The 26,271-nt window shown below is 34.1% G+C and overlaps 1 protein-coding gene across 1 annotated transcript in view; it reads right to left on the reverse strand.

Annotated features, from left to right (window-relative positions):
* Window positions 1–6,777: 6,777 nt before the first annotated feature.
* The window catches only part of LOC114333241 (uncharacterized), a 169,402-nt gene continuing 149,908 nt past the window's right edge, over window positions 6,778–26,271 (reverse strand). The window contains exon 2 of the mRNA XM_050656163.1: window positions 6,778–13,571. Coding sequence (XP_050512120.1) covers window positions 6,842–13,375 — 6,534 coding nt within the window. The 5' untranslated portion in view covers window positions 13,376–13,571 and the 3' untranslated portion in view covers window positions 6,778–6,841. The remainder of the gene's footprint in view (window positions 13,572–26,271) is intronic.

A 26,271-nucleotide genomic window follows, 5' to 3' on the forward strand; every position in this document is an offset into this window, starting at 1 on the left:
AGGTGATTGAAACCGTACAGAGAAGATTACGGCGAAGCAACGAAAAATATATCCAAAGACAGGAACAAAATAGAAAAAGAAGACCAGTGACTTTCCAAAAGGGTGAAAAAGTACTCGTGAGGGCATTACGAGTATCAAATCTTCCTGGGGGCATTTGCGCAAAGTTGATGCCTGTTTTCGAAGGCCCGTACATCGTAAATAATGAAAATGGGATAAATAGTTATGAGTTGAGGCACAGGAACTCGGAAAAGATCCGAGGAATTTATAATATTCACGATGTATACAAATATCACGAATAAAAGACAGAATTACATGAAGTAGATAGTAAGTTAGGATATAAGACGTAGATTAATGTAAGGAAATATACAGGGAGTTGGTTTTGCCTCGAGAAAATTTATTTAAAAATGCAGATAAATTTTATCGAATACAAGGCGGGGATTTGTTATATTTCTATTTAATCTGAAAATTAAATTTTGATAATTATAAGCAGAATTCAATTTAATATAAAATATTTTCAATTTTCTCAACCACGGGCATATAAATTTAGAACAACCTGTATACAACAAATTGTTATATTTAATTTTAAGAAGTGATTAGAATAAGCTTACGAAACTCGGGACAATGCGCCGAGAATAAACAAAGTGAATGGCGCGTACCATTATCGTTGTTCGCGGAAGGTTCGATCATTAGCCTATGCTAAATAAGACTCATTTGAAATAGACAATAGGTCATTATCGTTGTTCGCGGAAGGTTCGATCATTAGCCTATGCTAAATAAGACTCAGTTGAAGTAGATAATAGGTCATTAAATTTTGTAAATAGTAGAAAGTAATTTTAGAATGGGAATTAACTATTTTCTTTGAAATCCATTAAGCATATTTAGAAAGATTAAAAATTGGTTTTGAGGAAGACTGCGAATGAGAGTTGGTGGTGGAAGTTTGATTTGTGAATCTGGAAGGGATATTTAGAAAGTAGGGGAATGAATGAAAAGATAGATCAGAATGTTTTGAGCTGTCGAGAAGTGAAGTCCAGTAGTAGACGGTAGTGTACGGAGAGTGAGAAAGCCGGTATAGTTCCGTGAGTGTGGAGTATCTATCGTGGAACGAGAGGTAGGCCAGGTCGAGAGTAAAGAACCTCCTTGAGCCAAGAGTGTCCCGGTAGCTGATTGAAGTTTCGAAAAAGGTAGAAACACGGCATCACGACAGAAGCAGGAACGGGAGCTATACGAGCTAGTTTTCAAAGGAGAACATTACTGGAAGCCAGGACGAGGTTTTGATCGCAGCCAAGGATAGCAGGAAACGGGTCTTGTGTGAAGACATTCTCAGTTCACCAGAAAAAGGTCAGTCTCATTTGTTTGGACATGAATGTATGGGTTTTTCGTATTAAATACCACATTTAAAATTGAAGAACATAATCAATAATATCAGAAAAGCTTCATCAAACTTAAATAGAATTGTTGCTAATAAATCCTAATAGTTAAATGTTAATAAAAACTTTCAATTGGAAACCAAAAGGAAATAAGATTCCCATGTGTAAATGTTATGTTTAAGAATAATAAGATATAGCAAATATTAAGCAGTGATTGCCATTTAAATAAAATAAACCATATTTTGATTATAATTGTAACCCATATGTGTGTATTATTTTACTCTTTTCTTTCCTATCCCGATTAGGAACCATTGAGAAATACTTAGAAGCCACGTAAGTAAGTAATTAATTTTATAAAAAGCCCTGAGATTGAAAACATATTGATATGTGATCTGGTAAATTAATTAGATTATTATAAATGCATTGATTAAATTAAATGACATATAAGAATATTATCTCATATCAATAATCAAGATCACATCAATATATATCCACAAACATTTTCCCTTTTTTAAATAGAAATAAAAAACCGATTTTCAAAATTAGATATGCGTTCGAAAGGTAATGATCAGTACTATTAGAGGCCGCAAAGGTCGACTTAAACTTTCGAAATCTTTGGGATTTTTGGGGACGAGAACGAAAAACAGACCCTAAATAAGAAGGGCCGTAAATCCACACCCTTGAACTAAAACGGATGGTTGATATATGAATATGTGAGTATTTCCCTGAGCTTTAAGATGGGAGTTGGCCCAATTTTCAATTCAGTCAAATTTAGAAAATCGAAAATTTCGTGTACTTATATAAAATAGTATCGCGTGTAGGGTGGTGTAGATGTGCGCCACTGGCGAGAACTGCCGTTCTCTGGTAATAAGTTTTTAAGTACACCATACAAAAAAACACCGCTAACCTACATTATTATGCTTCCAATTGGATTTTTCCATTTTTTTTAATTTATTGGTTTTTTAACCTTAACTTTTTTATTTTTTATATTAGAAAGTTTGTTAAAAAACTTTTTTGTAGGTTTTTATAAGAACTATAAGACTATTAATATTAAATCCTTTTAAAATCCTCAGTCGCAAAAAGAGGTGACTTTGAAAGGGTTGGTAAAGGTGGTTTTTGCATGTTATTGAAAGAGCTAATTGTCTGTAGCTCACTCAATTCTTGTTGTAGAAAAAATTTTCGTAAACCAAGTTCCTAAGAATTAAACAAGCTACATTTTCATATCTAAACATTTTTTCGCATCCCTGATGCTAATCTTTCTATTCTGAAGAAAATGGCATCTTTTATCAAACTACAAAAATTCGTTATTCGCTTTTAACTTTAGTTTTTTAAAAACTAATTGTTTAAGCAGGTCAAACTTCTTTAATCTATTAAAAATACATAAATAAAAAATACGGAATAAGGTCGATGACTAATTTTAATTAGGGGGTTATTTCCGATAACGTTTTGACTGAAAAAATAGGGACTGGCATTCTGTTCATTATAAGTCACTTAATTTTTAAGCTACATACCTTATTTTTTATTTTTGAAGATAGATCTTTTTAAACATTTAAAATTAATTTCTATAAGTTACCCTCGAGAAATGCATAGTTTTTCCCTCTTTTGACTTTGAAACTACATATAATATTTAATATTTGACGAAGGAAAGCTAACATATAAAAAAGTACAGCTCGATTACTATTGGTCTTAAAGAAAATTAAAAAAAAAAAAACACTTCGTTTCTTTTTTAAAAGGTATATATTCGTTAAGTAAAGTTGTTTTGATAAAGCAAAAACTTTTTGAGTTATTAGCAGAAAACTGATTAATAACATTGATTTTTTCGATATAAAACTAACACTTTCGATAAGCAATAAATCGAAAACTATTAATTTTTTCAAAAAAATGAATAAAATATTTTTTGCTTACAATTAATATTTTTACCAACATTTGGGGTCAAAATATAATAAAAAATTTCCACCCCAAAGATGGGGTGGTAACTACCCCATCGTAAAAGCGTCTTTCGGCAGCATATAGATTTTGATCCTTGGACTTTCCACTACTTATTGTCAAATTTTCAAGTTAATCGATCCATTCTGTAAAAATTGCGAAGTGAAAAGTTTCAGTTCCTGGACTAATTATACTTTTGGAGCTCTATAATATAACTTTTGAACGGCATAACTGATTTTGATCAATAAACATGAGTTTGAAACGTATTGACAAGTAATATCTGATGCATCCAAGATTAGGTATGATAACTGAACGTATTACAGGAATTATTGAGCTTGAAAAACCGTTTTTCCCATAAGAAATAGATTAAATCATACTTATGAAGCATATAACTTCGAATTTTTCCAGATATGATGTATACACCGTTAGATGCGTCTAGAGACCTTCTACAAACGCTCAGTTATTGGCGCAATTCGTATAGAGATATTATCATCAGAAAATACAGACATTTTTATTGGGTAATGGTCGCTCCCATATAAAAAGGGTAGGGGATCCCAATTAAGCGCAGTTGAAAGAGTTGGGTCACAAATCGGTAGATCGATTGCCGATGTTGTACCAGTATGTACATTAAATCTGGTGGTCTTCCATCATTGAGAATGTTTAAATTTTCTTCAGTTAACAAGTCTTCGATTAGTCTGGCTTTGATATTAAAATTTGTTGAGCCCCACATTGGGTTGTGACTATTGAAATCTCCTACTATTATTCTGGGCATAGGTATTTGTGAAATGAGTGCTTTTAAGTCGGTTAAGGTGAGAAGTGTATTTGGGGGAGTATAGATGCAACATACATTAATGCATTGGGAAGCTTTAACTGAGACGGCTACAGCTTCGATGTCTGTTTTTAGTGGAATCGTTTGTGCTTCAAGAGTATTTTTAACATAAATGGCCACTCCACCACTTGCTTTTTCCTGGTTGTTTCTATTTTTATAAAATGTTGAAAAAATTTTAAATGTGTGGCAATATTGTTCTTTGAAATTCGTTTCTTGGAGACAAATGATAGCGGGGGTAATATCATTAATTAAAAGTTTTAGCATTTCATAATGGGTATAAAACCCATTTATATTCCATTGTAATAAATTGAATGTTATAGTTATAATTATTGAATGTTCAGCTCCTGGGATAATTCAGTCGATGTATCCGTGTCAGGTTCTTCATCCTCGTAGTTGTCTTTTGTGAGCTGTCTCGTAATTTTTTTGTTAAGCTTTGTACATTTCAATTTTAATGAGCGCTCGGATGTATATGAATGAATTTTGGTTATGAGTTTTTTTAAATTCTAGAATGTCTACTGTATATTTATTTATAACGCTGATAACATCTTTTGTTCCATGAGCGTTTTCAAATAAATCAACTGTTTCCTCAAAAGTTAATATTTGCTTTTCGAAATTGAATAATTCTTTAATTGGTTGCATTAGCGTTTCTAATGGTATTGTTGATATTTTTGATTTTATTCTTTTTTGTTTCTGAGTTGGCTTTGAAAATACATCGTCACTAGCTGATGTCTCAATCGGGGGTGATATTGCTTCAGATACAGTTCGTTTGGAGGATGATTTAGATGTATTTTCTTCGTTGGACACGCTAAATTCTTTTGGTGCTGGATTCTCTTTATTTTCATTAACCGAGCAAGAATTATTGTTTAGACTGGAAGATGACGGCTGGTTAGTTATGATTATGTGAGATGAGGGGGCTGATGAGGTGGATATATTTGGTTTGGATATCACTGGCATTGTATTATCTGTAGTTGATGTATCAAGAGGTGTTAGGTTGGTTGTAAATAATATTTTTGTTAGTGGCGTTGAATTATTTGATATGATTGAAGAGGTGCATGTTGTTAAAAGTGTAATAGCAGTCGTTTCTGTTGAAGTTACTGTAGTAGATTCGTTTCTGTTTGAAAGTGTAGCAGTTGGGACAGCTGTTTCTGAGTGATTTACACTTACTGAGCAACTACTGGAAATATGGCCATGTTGTTTGCAAAGGAAGCATAAGTTGTCTAATGTCAAAAAAATTCGATTGGTAGTATCTTCATGAGTTATTAAAATGGTATCGGGAATTGGACCTATCAATTAAATTGTAATTCAGAGATTCACAGGTGGTACTGTATGGATGTGAAACCTGGCAACTGAATAAGCGAACAGAACAGAAGTTGCTTGCACTGGAAATGGACTTCTGGCGAAGATCGGCCTGCATCTCCAGAGTCTCACATATAACGAATGAACGGGTACGAGATGTTATGAATAGAAAAACAAACATAATTGAAGAAGTCCAACAAAAACAACTTTGTTGGTATGGCCATGTACAAAGAATGGAGGAACATCGACTCCCAAAGCTAATAATGGAATGGCAACCCCCGGAAAGAAGGAAAAGGGGCAGACCGAAAACAACCTGGATAAGTGGAATCCAGAAAGCCATGTCTGAGAGAGATCTCCGACCAGGAGATTGGACAGATCGACGCGGCTGGAGAATAGGAACCGGAAGGCGCAGGACGCTATAAACCGGTGTTATATATATAGATTCACAGGGTAATTAGATCTAAGATAGAGCAGGCCAGAGTCGCTTTTAGAAGGATGTCCAAGGTATTTTATAACAGATATCTAAAATTGGCATTGAGTATCTGCCTACTTCACTGCTACGTGTTCTCGGTCTTACTAAATGGTCGAGTCCTGGACTGTGAAAAAATCTATCTAAATCGCCTTGTAGCTTTCGTAATGTGGTACTATTAAAGATTTTTAAATGTTTCTTGGGTGGAGAAAATCCGAAACTCCACAATACTAGACCGTAGACCGTCTCAACAAGACCACTGAGATTATAAAGAGCATCAAGAAGAGAAAGCTGAGAAAGAGTATTTAGGACATGTAATGAGAGGACTAAAATATAGGTTGCTACAAAATATCATATAAGGGAAAATTGCAGAAAAACGCAGTTCAGGGCAAAGATGAACCTCATGGTTGAAAAATTTGCAAGATTGGTATAAGCATGCTATTTAGGGTGGCAGTGAATAAAATTAAGATAGGTATGATGGTAGCCAATGTTCTGAAAGAATATGGTACATGAGGAAGAAGAAGAACAATATTTTTTTACGTGTTTTTTTTTCAGTATTCTGTAAAATCTTCTGATTTTCTGGAGTGGAGATTGCAGCTTTTAAGTTTAGCTCCCACATAATTCAGTAATTAGAAACAAACAAAGGTTTTGTTCGCGTTTCGCTTAAAACGTTTGATTTATGTCTACCTTTAGAAGGGATTTTGTGTTATCTGTAACTTACATTCAAAATGATTACTGACTTTCTACTTCAATTAAGTTTAATTTAATTATAGTTCCTTGGCTACAAGAGCAAGACTGGAATTAGTTCTGAAGTAGTTCATTAATGAAACTAAATTGTTTAATAGTCAAGAAAAAACCTATAAAAATAGGGATTTAACTAATAACACAAATTTGTACTTAAAACTATTTATTAAATACAAAACTTAAACATAAAGCTTACATATTTACAATATTTTAAATCGGAGCATAATAATACAACCGTTTACTTGGATCTTTTATAAAGTTCGGTCTTTTACTAGAGGTATCTCTGGAGGTTACCTTAACCTCTTCATCGCTGTCAATCTGTTCAGCGCTATCACTTGAAATACCAGAAATCTCATCACTGTTGGGTTTGTCAACTCTCACTAACATATTTACAGAAAAAGGTAGTAGTGGATCTTTATAATATGATTCAGGTTTAGGAACTATGTCAGTTAAACGTTTCAGAGGTGGCTCTGTTGAGAAATATTTTCTATTTGGAGTTTTAATAGGTTTTTTCACTTTATTGTTTACTAATCTACTTCTTATAATTGGTTTGTTTCGACGGTATATTTCTTTAGTTTTATTTTCTTGTATAGTTCGCTTGGTTGGTGACGCAATGGGAGATTGACCATCATCGGTGTCAGTTTCTAAATTTTCAATACTCTCGTTTTTTTCCTGATCCTGATCCTTGGCCAAAAGATTTATTAATAACGGTTTATCATCAGTTCCTGAACTTTTTTCATCTGCGTCTTCATAATCTTCAGGAATATTTGCCTTTTCTAGGGAAACACCTTCTTCTTTTTTATAATTACCACCATGACGTTTCGTTTTGTCGAAATCGGCAATGATTTCAACATCTTGAGGTACAACAACAGGTTTTTCATTGACTGGAGTTGAATTTTCAGGTTCTTTAACATCAACGTTTTCATTTTCTGCTTTTCTATAATTACCACCATGCTTTTTATTTCTGTGATATCTTTTAAATGCTTCGACAAATTTACTTCCTTGTTTTGGCGTAGTCTGTTCCGTAGTGTCAGATCTTCTGCGTAAAACTTTTGTAGTATTTTCCCCATCTTCATCTAAATCCCTTAAGGTAACTTGTTCATTTTTGATTCTGACGGGTCTTCTGCGATAATTATTACGTCTAAGTTTGTCCACAGGACTAATTATGGAATCAGAAGGTCTCACTGTTGTTGTTGTTGTAAAAGTGCGGTGAGTAGTTCTAGTACTCCTCAAAGTCGTGGGTCTTCTTCGAAGTTTTATTACTGGTTTAGTTGTTGGTTGATCTGGCTTCTCTGTTGTTGTGGTAGAAGTAGTGGACGTTTCAGTAGTTGTTACACTTGTAGTCAATCGTCTTCTCTGTAATGTAATCGGCACTTTTTTTGGTTCTTTAGTTGCCGTTGCTTCGTTAACACTATCATCAGTTAACACTGCGTCTTCGTTGGTAAAAATTACAAAATGTTTGGAAGTGGTTGGCGCAAGTCGAACTTCTTCTTCATCATCTTCTTCTTCGGCAGATGCTGGCTGAACAGTTGGTCTTGAAATAGTTTTATATTTTGTTATATCATACGATGTTCTGGGTAAATAATTTTTTATTTTAGGAATAAAGTCTGTTACGTCAAATATCCCCAATTGTTCGTAAGCTCCTGCAGAATTTTGACCACCAGGCGAGTTCTGTATATTACCTTGTGAAAATTGTTCTGCTTCTTCCTCTTCCTCATCTGCATTATCGTCCACGATGTCTTCAGAGCTTTCTGTTGTGGTGCTACTTTTTGTACCTTTTTTCTTCTTGTCTTCATCTTCAATTAATTTGTACTGACTATTCTGTCTAACTTTTGCCAAAATATTTAAAAATTCTGGTGGTGTGGTAGATTCGGGTTTTATCGTGGTTGTTATTTTTTGTGTAACTTCTTCTTGCCCTTTTTCAGTTGTTGTTGGATCAGGAATATGTACGTATCCTGGTGCTTGTCTGAGTTTATTCACAAAATCAAGGAAACCCTTCCCTGCAGGAGGTGGAGTTGCAGTGGCAAAAATTGGATTCTGTTTTGGCTTTGACGTCGTTGTGGATGCTGGTTCTTCAGTAACCTCTTCGTATTCAATTTCCTCTTCTTCACTTTGTAAAGGTTTTTTTGTTGTAAGATATACAATTTTGCCAGTTTTTTCGTCGTAGTAATAATTTTTCGGTCTGTGTGGTACATAATCATCATCTTCCTCCGAGGACTTTGGTTCATCATTTTGTTTTCCACTGAACTGACCGCTAGTTCTTGACAATGAGGAATAAGAACCTCTAGAAGTACTTCTCTTACCTCTTACCAGTATATTATTATTTTTAACAATAGGTTTACTATTAGCATAATCTGCATATATTATAATTTTCTGTTTAGGGGGAGGCCTCATTCCAAAAACAAAATATTTATTGACTCTTATTATTTTTTGGCCTGGTGTTGCGACTTGAAAACTGTTATCTCTTTTTGGATGATGGATTGTCTTATATCTTTGGGTTCCTGGGGGCATTAACCCCATAACCCTAGTTGTTTTTTCCATAAACTCTTGGGCTTTCTCGGTGACAGGTATTGTTTGATGGTAAACTGGAATATTTTTTATAGTCGTTGTGCTCGTATATTTGGGTTGTTTCTTGGCTGCTAAAAGAGATAAATATAGCTTAAATTTTTCTTCCCTGTCTTTTAAAATTTCAGGACTTGGTGTAGAAATTCCTTGATGAGTGTAAATGTTAGGAGGTTTTCGTATATGAAATTTGGGACTTACTCTGTGAGTAACTGGACTTACAGGTGTAGCAGTGACTAAGGGCGTATTGGTTGATGTAGTTATTTGTGAGGAATAATAACTGTCGTCTATTTCCTGATCACCATAAGCTTGAAGATATGAATCTTGGATATATTGAACGTTTTTGGGTGGTTGTGGTCTATACTGTGGTTTATGAGTTATTTTAGAACCAAACGTGATTGAAGCAGGTTCAGATGATTGAATGGAAGTGTCTGCTGCTTGGTTGTTAGATGAATTTTTAATGTTGTTTAATATATCTGTAAATACATTCAGCTGTTCGTTTGGTTTTATATCATCCTTGTAGTATACTTCACTTAGTACTGTGTACTTTGGCAGAACTGTGGTAGTTTTTAAAGGTTCAATATAAATTGGACTGGGAGTTGTAGGTAAAAATTTATTAACATCAAAAATTTGAAGCAGAGGTCGCTTTCTTCGTATTTTTCTTCTTCGTTTAAGTTCTTCTGCTTCAGGAAGTTCGTCAATTGCTTTTGATTCTCTTGAGTCAGCTTTTTTTATTTGTGTTATTGATTGCTTTTGATCATCAAACTGAACCTGTCCTTTCTCTTTTTCTTTTGGTTGATTTGGAAGAAACTTGTTCACGTCAAAAATAAGAAATGGTGGTATTTTGCCTCCTTCAATTTTTGTTATACCTTTACCGTTATTATGAAGTATAGACTGACTGTTGGAAGATTCAAATTTAAGGTTGTCTTCATCTACAGTTTCAGAGTTTTTCGAAGATTTTGGTTTATTTTTTGGGTCTTGGAGGTTTTTGCTATTATTTTTTTGGTCGGGCAAATATTCTAGAAGCTCAATTTGATGGTAAATATGTTTGGGTTTTAGGGTAACTGTATATTTTGGAGTAGTTAATAGACTGATTGTATGGACATTTAAAGGAGTAGTTGAATAATCGTTACTGTTGTAAACCTTTTTCCTACTGTCTAAATATTTTTTCGGTTGGTCATTTATTTCATTTTTAATAATTTTCGGCGTATTTTGGGTGGTAGCAGTTTTGTCTCCAAACTGATTTGAAAGTCTCATGTGATGCTTAACTTTTTTCGAGTATTTTCTGTCTTTCTGATCATTGTCAATGTCATTGGACTCTATTTGTTTATAACTGTAATCTCTTTCAGCATTGTGCTTCACTAAATTATTACTTTTTTTATTCCTAAAAGTTGGCTTTAGTTCATTAAAAATTGGAGTTAAAGGAGCTACTGTTTGTTCTTCAAAAAACGGGCTGTCGAAAGGATTTTTTCCAAAGTATCTTGATTTTAAACAGTCTATTTGATTTCCTAGACCTGATAACCTGGGTGATTTTGGTTGTTTGTCTGGGTGTGATTTGTCTTTAGTCTCTTCTTGAGTTTTATTCTCAAGCTTTTGTTTTTCTGCCTCTGAAACTCTCTCTGGTATGGGATTTAATGTTGCTTCTATTTCAGGGCATTGCACTTTTTTGTCTGCTTGTTCATAAAATACCATCCTTTTTCCAGTTTTTTTGGGAATGTTTTTTAAATTTTCTGCATATCTCAGGGGCGAGTCTTTATTTATGCCTTCTTCTTCATAATTATCATAATAAGGATATTTTTCTTTATCCTTTTTTTCTACTTTCCCCAGCTCGTGACTTACCAAAGGTAAAAAATGTGGTGCTTCAAGTTTAAGATTAGAAAAATCATTTGTGAATCGTTTTATTCTTTTGTTAGCATTTAGTGTTAAAAAAGCTTTATTTATGCTCTCTAAAGTTTCATCAGTATCAGTATATGTTGGTTTTGGAATTGCAGTAGTTGGAAGGGTAGTGATGGGTATTTCATCCTGGTAACCATCAAATTCTAAGCTTGGTAATTTGGTAAATGGTATTTCCGTAGTTGTGATGATTTCTTCAATAAAAATGCCGCTAAAATTCACTGGAGTATTTTCATGTTCTGTAGTTCTTGATACGTCATATTCAGGTAAAGTAAGTTTATTTCTATTTATGGTTTTGTACACTTTGGGTGGATAAACCTTAACATATTTTTCTGAATTTGTACTATTGTTTGGTTGTAAAATTATTCTTACTTTACTAGATATTTCGGTCTCTGTACCGCCATCGTCCTTTTCTTTGGTTGTCATTGTTTTTGTTTCTTTGGTGCTTATAAAATTATTACTTTGTTTTAAAGGAGGTTTCGTTACTTCACCTTCATCTTCGTCATCATCTTCGGAATAATCTTCGTTAATATTCTCTGTATCATTGTTATCGTCTGTTTGATTTGTGTTATCGAGCTCTTCAAACTGAGTACCAGCTGCATCAGCATCTTCCAAACCAAGTTCTTGTTTCTTTAGTCTTTCTATTTCTTCGTCACTTAATAAACCTTCTCCATTAGAATATTTCGTTCGTGAAAATTTAGGTAAGTGTAAATTATACTTTTTATGGGGAACTTTCTTTTCTTTTTTCTCTAGTTTTTCTCTTTCTAAATCTTCGAATCCTTCATCATTTTCTGCTTCTTTCTCGTGACCTGCATGGTCATACGCACTATCTTCGTATCCTTCTTCTGTATATACGGTATGAATTTTAGATTCTTTAATGGCTTCTCGTAATCTGCCGTCGTCATCTTCTGGCAAATGCTCTTGGTTTTCAGTAGCTCGAACTTGGGCGTACAATCTTGTTGGAACAAACTCTTCTTCTTCGCTTTCTTCACTGCTTTCAGAATTTTGTTGTTCAGATGACTTCTCCGTTGTAGATACCACAACTGTTTCAGGTACATTCTGTTCATTGTTGTTTAAGTTATGTTCTTGTGTAAAATGTTCAAGGTTCTGACCGAATCTGTTTTTGTTTTTATCGAATATATTTTCTCCAACTACAAATGTATCATAACCTTTAGGTGTCTCTTTATCTTCTTTGAGATCTTCATATTTTTGTTGACTAATAAATGGTCTGTGTTTTAGACCCGGCTTAGCCCATAGACCTTCTCCGGGATATAGAGGTTTTGTTGGTATGTCTGCTGGGTATTCGTGGGTGCTTTCAGGAGCTTTTTCAACTTCATCTCGTTCAAATTCGGGGTCTTCTTCTTGTTTATAGTGGATATCTGTTTCTTCAGGTTCATGAGTTTTATCATCTCTATAATTTTTGTACAAATGACTGTAATATTCTGGTTCATTTTTTGTTGGTGTGACTATCTTCTTATTTGGTTCAACTTCTGGGCTGGGGTTGAAATCGTCAAAGTTTTCCAAATTTTGTAGACCTTGTAAATTATTTTTGACTGGATCATAATTGTTTATATTGGAATGCTGAGGTTGTATTACAGGAAGGGATGGAACAAACGATTCCTCGGCATTTTGATTTTGAGCGTAAAATGTTTTTGGAAAAGTTGTGTCAGGCTTTGAATTTATAGGAATATTAAAGGATTGATCCAAGTTTGTATATAACGGTTGATTGAATTTCGGAATATTTTGTACTGGTGGAATATTTTCGGGTTGAGCAAAATGTTGATCCTGAATAGGGTTTTGATACTTAATTAAATTTGTACGTACTGGAACTTTAGGATACGCATTATATAAATTACTACTTTTGGACGGAGGTATTATAAAAAAGTCTGCGCTACTTTTAGGCTTTCTGTACGTAATATAAGGAACTGGGTTTTGGTAATTGTTTAATGTACTACTAGCTTTTAGTGGTTTTTTGTACAACTTCTTCTTCCTGGGCATTTGTATAATGCTCTTCTTGTAATACTTGGGTTTGCTGGTAATAATTTTAACACTAGTTTTGGGTAACAGTTGGTTCCATCCATTGTTTGAAGAAGAGATGAAGGCATCTAAAGGTTGCAAATTGGCACTATGTTGTTGATTTAAATAATTATATGGTTGATGTGGCAAAACATCAGCTCGAGTTGGTCTAACTTCTTTATAGATACGCTTTATATTATCGTTGGTCCATATAGGCACCCTAATACAAGTATTTATCACAAAAAGGTTGATAAATATAGTAAAGTGCCTCATTTTAGCAAATCTTGTAAATCGGTATTAACTGTTTGTTTAGAAATATGTAAATCACAGATACGTATGGTAAACAAAGAGCCATGTTTGTTTTGTAGAAACCTATTGTGTTGACATTTTCACTTGCATGTAGACTTTTTTGCTAATGTGTTCATTATATTGAGTCCAATTAACAGTTATTCCAATTTTGTGTGTGAAACTAAAACAAAATAAAAAAAATTAATGTCTAAAAATAGAAAAAGAAAAGATTTTTGCTGGTGTGGAATTGTATTTGGAATTTTATTTCAAACTATTACTGCGCGTGTGTAAAATAAACACAAATAACAGAGAAGAAACAAATGAAGAGAACAGGGGAAAAACAAGGAATGTCACTTTTTATGAATTTTGGCTTTTCTCGCCATGTGGTAGCAAAAACTGATTACTATCGACCAGACTATGGGTTCAGAACAATAACCAGAAAGATCAGTCTATACAGGGTGAGGCAGATAACTGGCCTTTAGAAATATCTCGAGAACTAAAGGCAACAGAATCATGAAAATTGGAATACCGGGGTTTTGAAGGATGATCTATTAAATGAAAATATTTTCATCTCTTTGCAACTTCCGGTTATACCGGAAGTTGCTTATAACTTCGTTTTTTTAAATGGGACACCCTGTATATTTTTACATTTTTGGATTCTCGTCGATGTCTTCTTTCTTAAAATATGAGGATTTGTAATGTTATACAGGGCATTTTAAAAGGTAATTACGTTTTTTAATAATTTCGTGGCAATATTCACACCCTGTAGAATTGTAACAGTTTGACAACTAAAGCTCTACCTACGTTCAAATGATTTTTAATATAGTCTACTATTGTTAAGGATCATTAGTATAGCTAAATTTTTAATTTTAGTATACCGGGTTGGTCGAAACCCGGAATGAGTATTTTCTGAGTTTTCTTAAATGGAACACCCTGTATTTAGTATTGTAATGAAATGATATTTTATGGTACTTTTTTATTTCTTAAGCATTCCCTATACCTAACTGCTTTAAATTGTGCTTAATTGTTAGTCGCGCCAACAATCTTAACTACGTAGGTATTTTGATAGCTAAACCATTATTGGTAATTTTAAGGATCAGTCTGGATTAATATGTATTTATTTCTGAAAAATTATTTGTGATTGAATATTTTCAAGGCCAACCTAATAAAATTTTACGTATTTTTTGTTGCAAATAATGTTTAGTTTGAATCACCAATAACTCACAAATTAAAGCAGTTAGGTATAGGAAATACTTATAAAATAAAAAAGTACTATGAAATATCATTTCATTACAATACTAAAATACAGGGTGTTCCATTTAGGAAAACTCAGAAAATATTCATTTTGAGTTTCGACCAACCCTGTATACTAAAATTTCAAAATTAGCTATACTAATGATTCTTAACAATAATAGACTATATTAAAAATCACTTGAACGTAAGTAGAGTTTTTAATGTCAAACTATTACAATTCTACAGGGTGTGAATATTATTCCAAAATAATAAAAAAACGTAAATATCTTTTAAAATACCCTGTATAATATTACAAACTCTCATAGTTTATGAAAGAAGATATTGAGGAGAATCCAAAAATGTAAAAATATACAGGGTGTCCCATTAAAAAAACCAAGTTATAAGCAACTTCCGTTATAACCGGAAGTTGCAAAGAGATGAAAATATTTTCATTTAATAGACCATCCCTCAACACCCCTTCATTCCAATTTTCATGATTCTGTTGCCTTTAGTTCTCGAGATATTTCTAATAGGCCAGTTATCTGCCTCACCCTATATAAATTTTTTAACAATTTGTATCCAGGCGAAGGACCAGGATTGTCTGCACGCCACTGGACAAAAATAAGGAATGTTAACAGTTTTTTGGTGCAATATTAAATTAATAAGTTAATATAGATTAATATTATATTAAGATTATGGACTAATATTTGCTAGAATTCTGCTAATAATCTCCCAAGTAGTTTTTAGAAGAATTAAACCTTTATTGGTGTTTATCTTAATATGTATAAAATATGACATTCCTTGTTTTTCCCCTGTACTCTTCAAATATACATTAGGGTGGGTCAAATTTTTTTTAATTGTTTTGTAATATGCATTACTTGATATTTTGACATTAGCCCTAACAAAAAAAATTAAAACTGTTGACTGCGTATTGTGTCAAAATTTTTGCTTCCATTTTCTTCTTCTATTTCCTTAACCGTTATCGATCATTGGATATCACTTTCATCAACAATATTCAATATAAATTTCAAAAATTATCTGGAACAAGCACTCAAGCTGTGGAAAAGAAAATGTAATGGCATTATACGCATGTTTAATTCATTTTGGATTTGCATTTTGCTGATGACCAAATTCTGATTGCTCAGAATCATGACGACTCGAGTTACATGACGCGGAAGATAATAGAAGAATATAACGAATGGGGTCTCGAAGTCAACATTAAGAAAACTGAAGCCATGTGTATTGGAGGAACAAAGCAGTCCATTACATTAGACGATGGGGTAGAAATTAAACACCATGATGAACACAAGTACTTGAGCATGAAGGTAACTCAAGACGGAACACTCGATGCTGCTATAAAAAAACAAAAAAACACAGGGTAGAAAAGTCATATCTAGAGATTTAAAATTTCCGAAAAAATTGGTCGAAGGAGAAAAGCCTGTTTTTTCCGGAAAAAAACAGGAAAAAAAGGAAAAATTTGGAAAAATTGAAATTTGTTACAAGATTCTAAACAAATTCTGGATAGATCTATATTATCAGAAGTGCCGTTTGTGTTTAAGTATATAAGAGACACAATATTCCCAACAAGTTGACCAGACTAGTTCTCTTATCGAAAGCTTGTTAAAATATGTTGAAGGACGCTACGAACTTTGTTCCAAGCCGATTCACTTTGCAGCCAATTTTCTTGGTCCTAGCTTTAAAGGAGGACAATTGAATGAAGAGCAACTAATGGAAGCTACAGATTTATATTTCTGAAATAGCTCATTCGCTAAATCTAAATGTACGGAAAGTGGTGGCAAATCTGGCCCAATTTAGAAAAAAAACTGAATTCTTTTGGTCGAAATTATTAATGGGATAGTGCGAATAGTACTCATCCCGTTATATTATGGTCAGTGGTGGATTTAGGGGGGGGGCTAGAGGTGCTGTAGCACCGGGCGCCCCCAGGTTGAAGGGGCCCCCAGAAGACCTACACATTTGTCTAAAATTACGTATTTGGCATTCTGACGCGCCGTCGTACTTACCCTACCAAACTCCTCTTATTTATTGTAAAAATTACTTTGAAATTATTGTTGTATTGACAATTCCATATAATCTTTTTTCTGAGAGAAAAGGAAAGGAGCACCCGATAACCACCCTTTTATGACATGACATAAATGGCAACAGATTAGCAGGTATACTTTTACATCTCCTTTTCGGAAATCTTACAATACAATGCTTTTAAATCGCTCTGAAAGTTAAAGGTGTTTGACAAAAATAGATGTCTTTCAATGGGTGCCATTTTGAAAGTGTCATAAAAGCATTTGTTGAAAATAAACAAAGAAAAATGCGTTACCTTGTCTTAGCCTTGTATCTTTTGCATAATTTTAAATGTACTGAAGTTTATATTGTTTTAATTTTTAAAGTGCACTGTCAAAAAAAGAGTTGGGTAGGGCCCTCTACAAGAATTAGCACCGGGCCCACTAATGAATAAATCCGCCCCTGATTATGGTGGCAAGGTTTGTGTAGCAGCCACTTTTGCCAATCGTTTAAATGGATCTTCATCTTCGGCCTCTTCAGAAAGAAACTGGTCTTTACACGGCCTCATACATACAAGCAAACGAAATATATTAGCAAAGGATAAAATTCGGAAGTTGTTGCTACTCATTTAAATTTGGTTATAAACGAAAAACAGATATGCATTTACAATGCTAGACCAGATCCACTTTTAGAAGAGACTGACAAAAAAAAAGATGTGGTTTTATCCGTCCAGGATGATGAGGCGGGGTTCGAGTCTGAATCAGATGCTTGGTCGTAAGATTCAGACTCAGATGAAAATATATATTACCACTGAGTGCTGTGGTTAAATAATGTGCTTTCTACGTTTGAAGTTTCGGTTTTTATACTTTAAATTATTAGATAATAATAATTATAATTTTTAACCCTATCTAAATGTTTGTACTTACAATATCTTAGATGTTATTATTAATAGTTTTACAAAATATATAAACGAGTTTAAAATTGGTATTTTTTCAAATTTTAAGCCTCAATGAAAAAATATTTAAAATTTCACATTTTTTTTTTCAATTTTTCCATGGTTTGGAAAAAAACGAAAAAAACTGTTTTTTCTCAATTTTTCCCGTTTTTTTCCGATATGTTAAATTTCTAGCCATATCCATGATGGACGGTACTCTGTGGGACCAAACAATATCTAAGGTGAACAAATAGCTCATACACAATACCATACTTAAAAGTCTAATCACATAAAATATGACAGTGAAGTTTCACCACGGAAACAAAGAACAGATAAAATGTTACTAGTAATAGAAATGGGCTTCTGGAGAAGAGCAGCAGGCAAACTAAGAAGAGATCGGACACCAAATGAGGGAATATGAAACATGATGGGAGTCACACATACAATAATTATTGATGATATAAAAACAAAATAACTTATATGGCATGGCCATGTACACAGAATGATATATGACAGGATCCCTAAACAGATTTCTGCTATCACACATATATAAACTTTTCACAAAAATTATCAAAAAAGACTGAAGGCAAAGTTAGACTTCTATCAGCCTAGAGAACAAGCTGGGTTTAGATCCGGATATAGCACTAACGGCCACTTACTGGTAGCAAAAAACTTGATCGAGAAGTCGGCGGAATGCAACAAACCATTGGCACTGATATTCGTGGACTACGAGAAAGCGTTCGATACCATAAACCAGCAGAAAATGTTAAAAGCATTGACAGAAAGCCGAATAGACCATCGCTATACTAACATGATAAAATATATCTACCACAATGCAACGGCTAGCGTAAGACTCTCTGATCAACAAACTAATAAATTCTGTATGCAGCGAGGAGTACGGCAAGGAGACACCATCTCACCAAAGCTGTTCACAACCCTTTTAGAACACAGTTTTAAGAAGGCAGATCTGAACGAATATGGTATCAACATAAATGGAGAGAAGCTCAGTCATTTGAGATTCGCAGATGACATCGTCCTTATAGCCGATCGTATGGATGATGCAATAATAATGTTGAACAAGTTATATCACGCTTCCTTAGAGCTGGGACTAAAGATTAATATCAACAAGACGCAAATAATGACTTATCTGGTGCTAAATCGTAATATTGTTGTTGATGGAATGGATATTGAGCAGACTCCATCTTATAAGAACTTGGGACATAAAATATTCGGTTGGGAAGAGATAACCAGACGTGTGAGCTCCCACGTTGCATAGGATTAGCCTGGGCAGCGTTTGGTACACTGAGCTATGAAAAGGAAAATCTTTGATCAGTGTGTGTTGCTTGTAGTCACTTATGGGGCGGAAACATTAACACTCACAAAAAAGGTAGTGAACAAGATTCGCATAACTCAGAGGGTTATGGAGCGCCAGATGTTGGGTGTCTCCCTGTGGGACCGAATCCCAAACGAAGAAATACGTCGTAGAACAAAACCAACGGACGCCGTCGAAAGAATCGCGTCGCTCAAGTGGAATTAGGCAGGACGCGTCGCCAGATTGTCAGACAACCGATGGACAAAACGTATTGTCGAGTGGAGGCCACGAGAAGAAGCACTACGGAGCAGAGGACGACCACCAACCAGATGGGCTGACGATTTCAAGCGTATTGTCGGCAACTGGATGCAAGCCGCACAAAACAGAGAAAGATGGAAAGAGCCTAGGGAGACCTATGTCCAGCAGTGGACGAGTACGGGTTGATGATGATGAAACAGATTTTGGCGTGGACACCACAAGGGAGAAGGAAAGAGGAAGGCCGAGAAGAAGCTGGAGGGAGAGAATTAAAAAAGAACTAGACGAAAGAGAAATCCCTCACGGTCTATGGTTAAATAAAGAAGAATGGCGATTAGGAGTCGGAAGGCGTCGGAGAACACTGTAAACGGATATTAGTAGTATTCGCTATCTTGATTTTATTACCTTTCAAATTAAAAGCAATCTGACTTGAAAAAATGGGTCTAAGAACTTTTGGAAATTGATACAGAATTTACCATAACTGTCTGCAAGGTGTAAAGTAATAGTAGATTCTATGATTTACCGTAACAGCTATTCTGCTCATCCGGAAAATTTGCTTTTGTCGACGCTGTGTGAAGATAATAGAATACTGAAAAAACTCACTGCCAGTAGAATATATGTAAATCACGACGTTCACCTCATTTAGGACAATAACCCCGTACTTATGAATTGCCATAAACTAATATATAAGTCAATAGTTATGTAGATATTATGAATAAAACGCTCATTCTGATAAGAAAAAAAATATCATATGAGAGTCTGTTTGACCGGATAAGGTGTTGCACACCCAAATATGTATGCCCTAATATCACATAGGTATGCCGTGAAACAAAAATAACGTTTTTTTATTTTTTAATACAGAAAGTCAGACACTTAATAATGGTAGGGGAGCCCAAGCGGGGATTTTTGCAGTTACTCGAGCGCGTCAGATTATCATATGGGGAGAAACGTGGTACCCTGCAGATGTATCTCTGCCATATATTGGCTCTTAACACAGGGGAGTTCGTTTAGGGGGGCCCGAAAAAAAAATCTCTCCTTAAAAATACTCGAAATTGTCAGATTAAGATAAGGTAAGTTAAGTACATGCAAAACAGTGTATATTTAAAAAATCTGACGATTTGAGCGGGGCGTAAGGGAATTGGTGAGTCACAAAATTTCACAAGAAAAAGGCGAATATTTCGCGAAATGAACGTCAGATCGAAAAACTAAAAACTACACGTTCAATATTTTTCAAAAATTTATCGATAGATACCAAACACGACCCCTCGCAGAGAGGGGTGGGGGGTAAATTTTAAATTTTAAATACAAATCCCGCGATATTTAGCAAAATAAACATCAGATCGAAAAACTGCAAAATACAATTATTTAATATTTTTGAAAAATATATCGAATGGTACCAAACGCGACCCCCCACGGAGGTGGGGTGGGGGGTTACTTTAAAATCTTAAATGGGAGCCCCCATTTTTTATTTCAGATTTGAATTCTCTGCATAAAAATAAGCAACTTTTATTCGAAACATTTTTTCGAATTATGGATAGATGGCGCTATATTCGGAAACAACGATTAATGGAAATGGAAAATTAAATTAAAAAATGGCAAGCGCCCGCTAAAATGGAAAATTTTACTTAACTTTTTTTGGTTTTAGGACCTACTCTTCACAACCCAATAGGTCCCCAAAGCGCTCGAGTGACTGCACATTTAGCATACTTCGCTCCCCTACCATAAAATCTATCTGTATGTAAAACACTTATTTTCCTGTACAAATCGTCTTAAACTGTGAATGGAAAATTTACACTTCACTTCAGTTGAAGGCTTTTCGCTGAATGGCAATAGTACAAAAATGGAACGAATAGAAGAAAGAAGCAGTTAAGCGAAAGTGAGACTTAAAGCGGCCCTATCTATAAACCGAGCTGGGCTAAGCTGGAGCTGAAGATTTGTTGGTGCAACCAGATATTACCTATATAAAAATTTTCTTCCCTGGTACAAGTTTGAGAAAAAAGGCTACGATATTAGGGCCCTCCCTTCTACTACCAAATAGTTGCTGTTTGGATTTAATAAAATATTGTGTGACATCATTAGACAGCAATGACATGGCTTCATCAACCAGCCAATCGCATCCACTGCTGGACCTAAGCCTCCCAGAGTTCTTTCTAGTGTTCTCTACACTTAGGCTTACCATACGTCTCGGTTTGTCCGGGACGGTCCCTGTCCCGGCATCCCGGCCAGTTTGCCTTAGCGTCCCGGTCAAACTTGAACAACACCGACACCCCGACCATGGATCAATAACCATTTAAATTGCTCAAAACACAAGGTCAGCGCAAGTGCCATTGCAAATTAAAGAAGCTACTTTTGCATTTCATACAGCAAGACACGATATAAGTTTTAAAAAATCTGATTGCTCATGAAAATGAATATCGTATCGAAGCTCTGGGACCAAATTCGGGTCTGCGTTACCAAGTGCGAAGCGATCATCACGGGACTGATCGCACCGATGCGCGATGGCAAGAGATGAACTACACAACGAGCTAAATGAATGCAATTAGCATTTCAACAGATACATCAAACAGATGCTAAATTTGCACTAATAGTTGTTAGGTACTTTTTATCTGAGAGAGTATATCTGTAAAGTTACTCTTTTTTGGATCTATCGCCGAAGAAACGTCTGAAATTTTAGCAAAAAACACGAAGTAGAATAGAATGTGGCTGCTTGCTGTGATGATAACTACTGTAATAGGAATTTCGGAGAGGTAAACAGAAGAAGCACCAACAACATATATTCCAGGCACAAGGAAGGTGTCAGCGTTAACATAAAAGGCATTGTTTGAAGCGCACACATCGTTCACAATACAATCCAATATGCAATTTATGATCTTCCTGTCGACATAGAGGCTATCATTGTAAAAATATACAAATATTTTTATAAATATACCGTACGCGTTACAAACTTAAGAGACAGTTGACATCGAGTACAAAAAAATAATAAAACATACAAGATTTCTGTCTTTATTACTAGCTGTTTAAAGGATCCTACAGCTATACAAAGGCCTGAAATCTTATTTTCTTGCTCAATTGAAATGCCCTCTCACATTTCAACAGTTCTTCATAACAGAAATTTGAGCACATTACTTTTTGTTTGTGCTCGGACAGTTAAATGTATTCAACAAAACCATTTAGTCTATGGAGAAGATTAACTTAACTGCGACAGATGTACCTAGGTATATAGTTGACAAAGTTAAAAACTAATCTTCAAATAGGATGAAAAACAAATTTCTGTTACAAGCAGCTAAACAACTCTTAAATAAATTGGAAGATTCCATAAATGTCGAAAACTTCATGAGTGACTTCATCGCTATTTATGAGCGCTGCATTTCGTATTTAGAATTGTAGGACAAGAGGTCGGCGGAGCCGAAGATTTTGAGTGGATCTGCTTGAAAAATGAGCTTAACTGAAATTAAATCCAAAAAGCAGCAGAAAATATACCTAAATGAGATGCAAAAAACCTCAATCGAAAATCCAACCAATGATTGATGAGTTTTTTGATGAGATGTTATTAGGAAAAGGCTTCTTTTAAAATTCAGGGTCCAGATATTTACCCATTTTTACAAGCAGAATTCTCCTTCTTTTAGTGCCTATTCGTTTCGAATATTGGCGATCATTCTGGCTATAATTATTATTTTATTAACTGATGCTTTAAATAGATTAGTTGTTGTTGTTGAGAACCATTTCCTCAGGTTATTTAACCATGATATTCTTCTTCTCCCAATTCCTCGCTTTCCGAATACTTTACTTGAAAGATTACCTTCAGTAATCTGTATTTAGTACCGTTTCTCATTATGTGCCCGAGATATTCTAACTTTTTCATTTTAATGGTATACATCACCTCTCTTTCTTTGCTCACTCTTCGTAATACGGTCTCGTTGGTTATCTTGTCCGTCCATGGACATCCACTTCAGCGCCAGTTGAAATATTTTTCACAGATGAAAAAATGTGGTCTGACGACTGGGGGAGAATAGAATAATAGTCTGGGCTGATTATCGGAGAATAGGCCATTTTTGGGAAAAGTTATTTACCAGCAATTTTATTGCTGGAATCGAATCTTATTATTGTATGTATTAATAGTATAGGTATTCAAAGTCCGCAGATAGTGTGCTACTTTTTTTATAAACAAAATGGCGCCCGAAAATCGTATTTTTTCAATTGTTGCTCTAAAACTCCAAAGATTTTAACTTTACACCAAAAACACTCAAATAAAAATTCACCGCAATTAAATTCTGCATAGAGACGTGTTTTTCCCGATTCACTTTGACGAAAACTTTCCCCGTAAAAAGCGGGTTTTTCCAACAAAATCTTTAATTTTCAACTAAAATTTTAGATAAGTAATTGTTAATCAATAATTAAATAACTTGGTAATATAAAATCCCTTTTTGTATAGATTAAAATTCCAGAAGCCAATGGAAATTGAATGAACAGTTTAGCAACAATTGAATTGTTAATTAAAAATTTACGGTCGCTATAATAACGACAATAATTATGATGCATAAGAATAACTATGATTTTCTCATAAAAAGACACTATACCTATCTAATGTACTTTGCAGAATTGAAATTGGACTATTTAAGCGGCCTCAGGAATATTTTAAAGTTATAAACAATTCTTTGGCCTATAAACAAATAGAATATCTCGGGAAATATTAAACTAAGTTAAATTGTAAAAACGGCATTCGAAAAACAGCGACAGGGAGCTTCTTTTAAAATAAAAAATGTTTAATCATGATGAGTAGTTCCTGAGATACAACTGGTCAAATTTGACCGGAATTTACGGCAAGTATATAAACAGTAGGAACATAATTTTTAAACCATCACCTTTTTATTTTTTTTCCTCTTTCTCCACACCAATTTTCATATCCTTATAATACTCATAACATATATGATTATAATAAAAACTATCAATAATACGTGTGAAAATTGCCAAAAATAGCAAAATTCCAATCAAAAATTAGGTTGGAGAAAATGTAACCCTCAAAGTTCAAAATCGGTATACGTTAAAAAAATGCATTTTCTCGGCGTCCCATGGAGAAATTTCCTTCATTCTTTTTTTGTTCCCTAATAACTCGAGTAGAGCCATCGAACTAACGCATTACTAAATGTCAGACTTGCTCGTGTTTTGTTATAATTAATTAATTTATTTATTATAACACAAAATTTTAATTTGTTTAAATAAAAATTGTTTAAATAATTATACAGCTTTCAAATGAGAATATTATTGTTTTTAACTTTAAAAGGTACACTTGTAGTAAGTTTATGTAAGAAAAAGGCTACAACTGGAAAAAATATGTAGTTTTCTGTTCTTATAAATAAATTAATCTATTATAACAAAACAAAAGCAAGTCTGACATTTAATAATACGTTAGTTCGATGGTTCTACTCGAGTTACTTGGGAACAAAAAAATAATGAAAATGGTTTTTTTAACGTATACATACCGATTTTGAACTTTGAGGGTTACAGTTTCTCCAACCTAATTTTTGATTGGAATTTTGCTATTTTTGACAATTTTCACACGTACTATCGATAGTTTTTATTATAATAATATATGTTATGAGTATTTTAAGGCTATGATAATTGGTGCGGAGAAAGAGGACAAAAATAAAAAGGTCATGGTTTGAAAATTATGATCCTATTGTTTATATCTTTGCCGTAAATTCTGGTCAACTTTGACCGGTTGTATCTCAGGAACTGTTCATCATAATTAAACATTTTTCCTTTTAAAAGAAGCTTCCTGCCACTATTTTTCAAATGCCGTTTTTAAAATCTAATTTAGTTTAATATTTCCCAAGATATTCTATTTGTTTATAAGCCAAAAAATTGTTTATAATTTTAAAATATTCCTGAGGCCGCTTAAATAGTCCAATTTTAATTTTGTAAAGTACATTAGATAGGTATAGTGTCTTTTTATGAAAAAATCATAGTTATTCTTATGCATCACCATTATTGTCGTTATTATAGCGACCGTAAATTTTTAATTTACAATTCAATTGTTGCTAAACTGTTCATTCAATGTCCATTGTCTTCCGGAATTATAATCTATATAAATAGGGCTTTTACATTACCCAGTTATTTAATTATTGATTGACAATTACTTATCTAAAATTTTAGTTGAAAATTATAGATTTTGTTGGAAAAACCCTTTTTACGGGGAAAGTTTTCGTCAAGGTGAATCGGGAAAAACACGTCTCTATGCAGAATTTAATTATGGTGAATTTTTATTTGAGTGTTTTTAGTGTAAAGTTAAAATCTTTGGAGTTATAAGGCAACAATTGAAAAAAACACGATTTTCGGGCGCCATTTTGTTTATAAAAAAAGTAGCACACTATCTGCAGACTTTGCATACCTATATTATTAATACATACAATAATAAGATTCGATTCCAGCAATAAAATTGCTGGTAAATAACTTTTCCTTGTATTTTGCTAATTAGCCCAGAGTGAAAATTCAAGTTAAACATAAACATGTGATGCAGTAAATTTTATAACAAGCACAACAAAAATATTCGGGAGAATATGCATTCTAGTGAAAAATATTAAACAAGCGTGAGCGAATAATAAAACTGGACAAATTTTTAGTGTTGTTCCTCTTCTGCGTCCCGGTTTGGCTCTTGGTAATTATGGTAAGTATATCTATCTACACTGGGCCGCTTGTAGCCAGTTTTCCGCTACTCTTTTTATATCATCGGTCTATCTAGTCGGGGGTCGTCCTCGACTTCTTTTGTAGTTTCTGTGCCTCCATTCCATGATTCGTCTTGTCCACCATCTTATGTTCGAGCTAAGTATTCTGCCCAGTTCTGCTTAAGCGTCGTAGCTCTTTCGATGACGTATTGAACTCCTGATCGTTGCCTGATTTGTTGGTTTGTTATGTGATTTCGAAGGCTCACGTTTAGCATTGCACGTTCCATGGCTCGTTATGTAACTCTGGGTTTATTCGCGTATCTTTGCGTCAGTGTTAAAGTCTCTACTCCATAAGTTTGTATAGGCAAAACACATTGGTTAAAAACGCTTGAGACACATGGGAATTGAACTTTTTAGGATATGGCTTAGTTTGGTAAATGATGCCCATGTGAGGCCTATTCGCCTCTGA

This window comes from Diabrotica virgifera, chromosome 7, assembly GCF_917563875.1.
Source record: "Diabrotica virgifera virgifera chromosome 7, PGI_DIABVI_V3a".
In the NCBI taxonomy this organism is placed as follows: Eukaryota; Metazoa; Arthropoda; class Insecta; order Coleoptera; family Chrysomelidae; genus Diabrotica; species Diabrotica virgifera.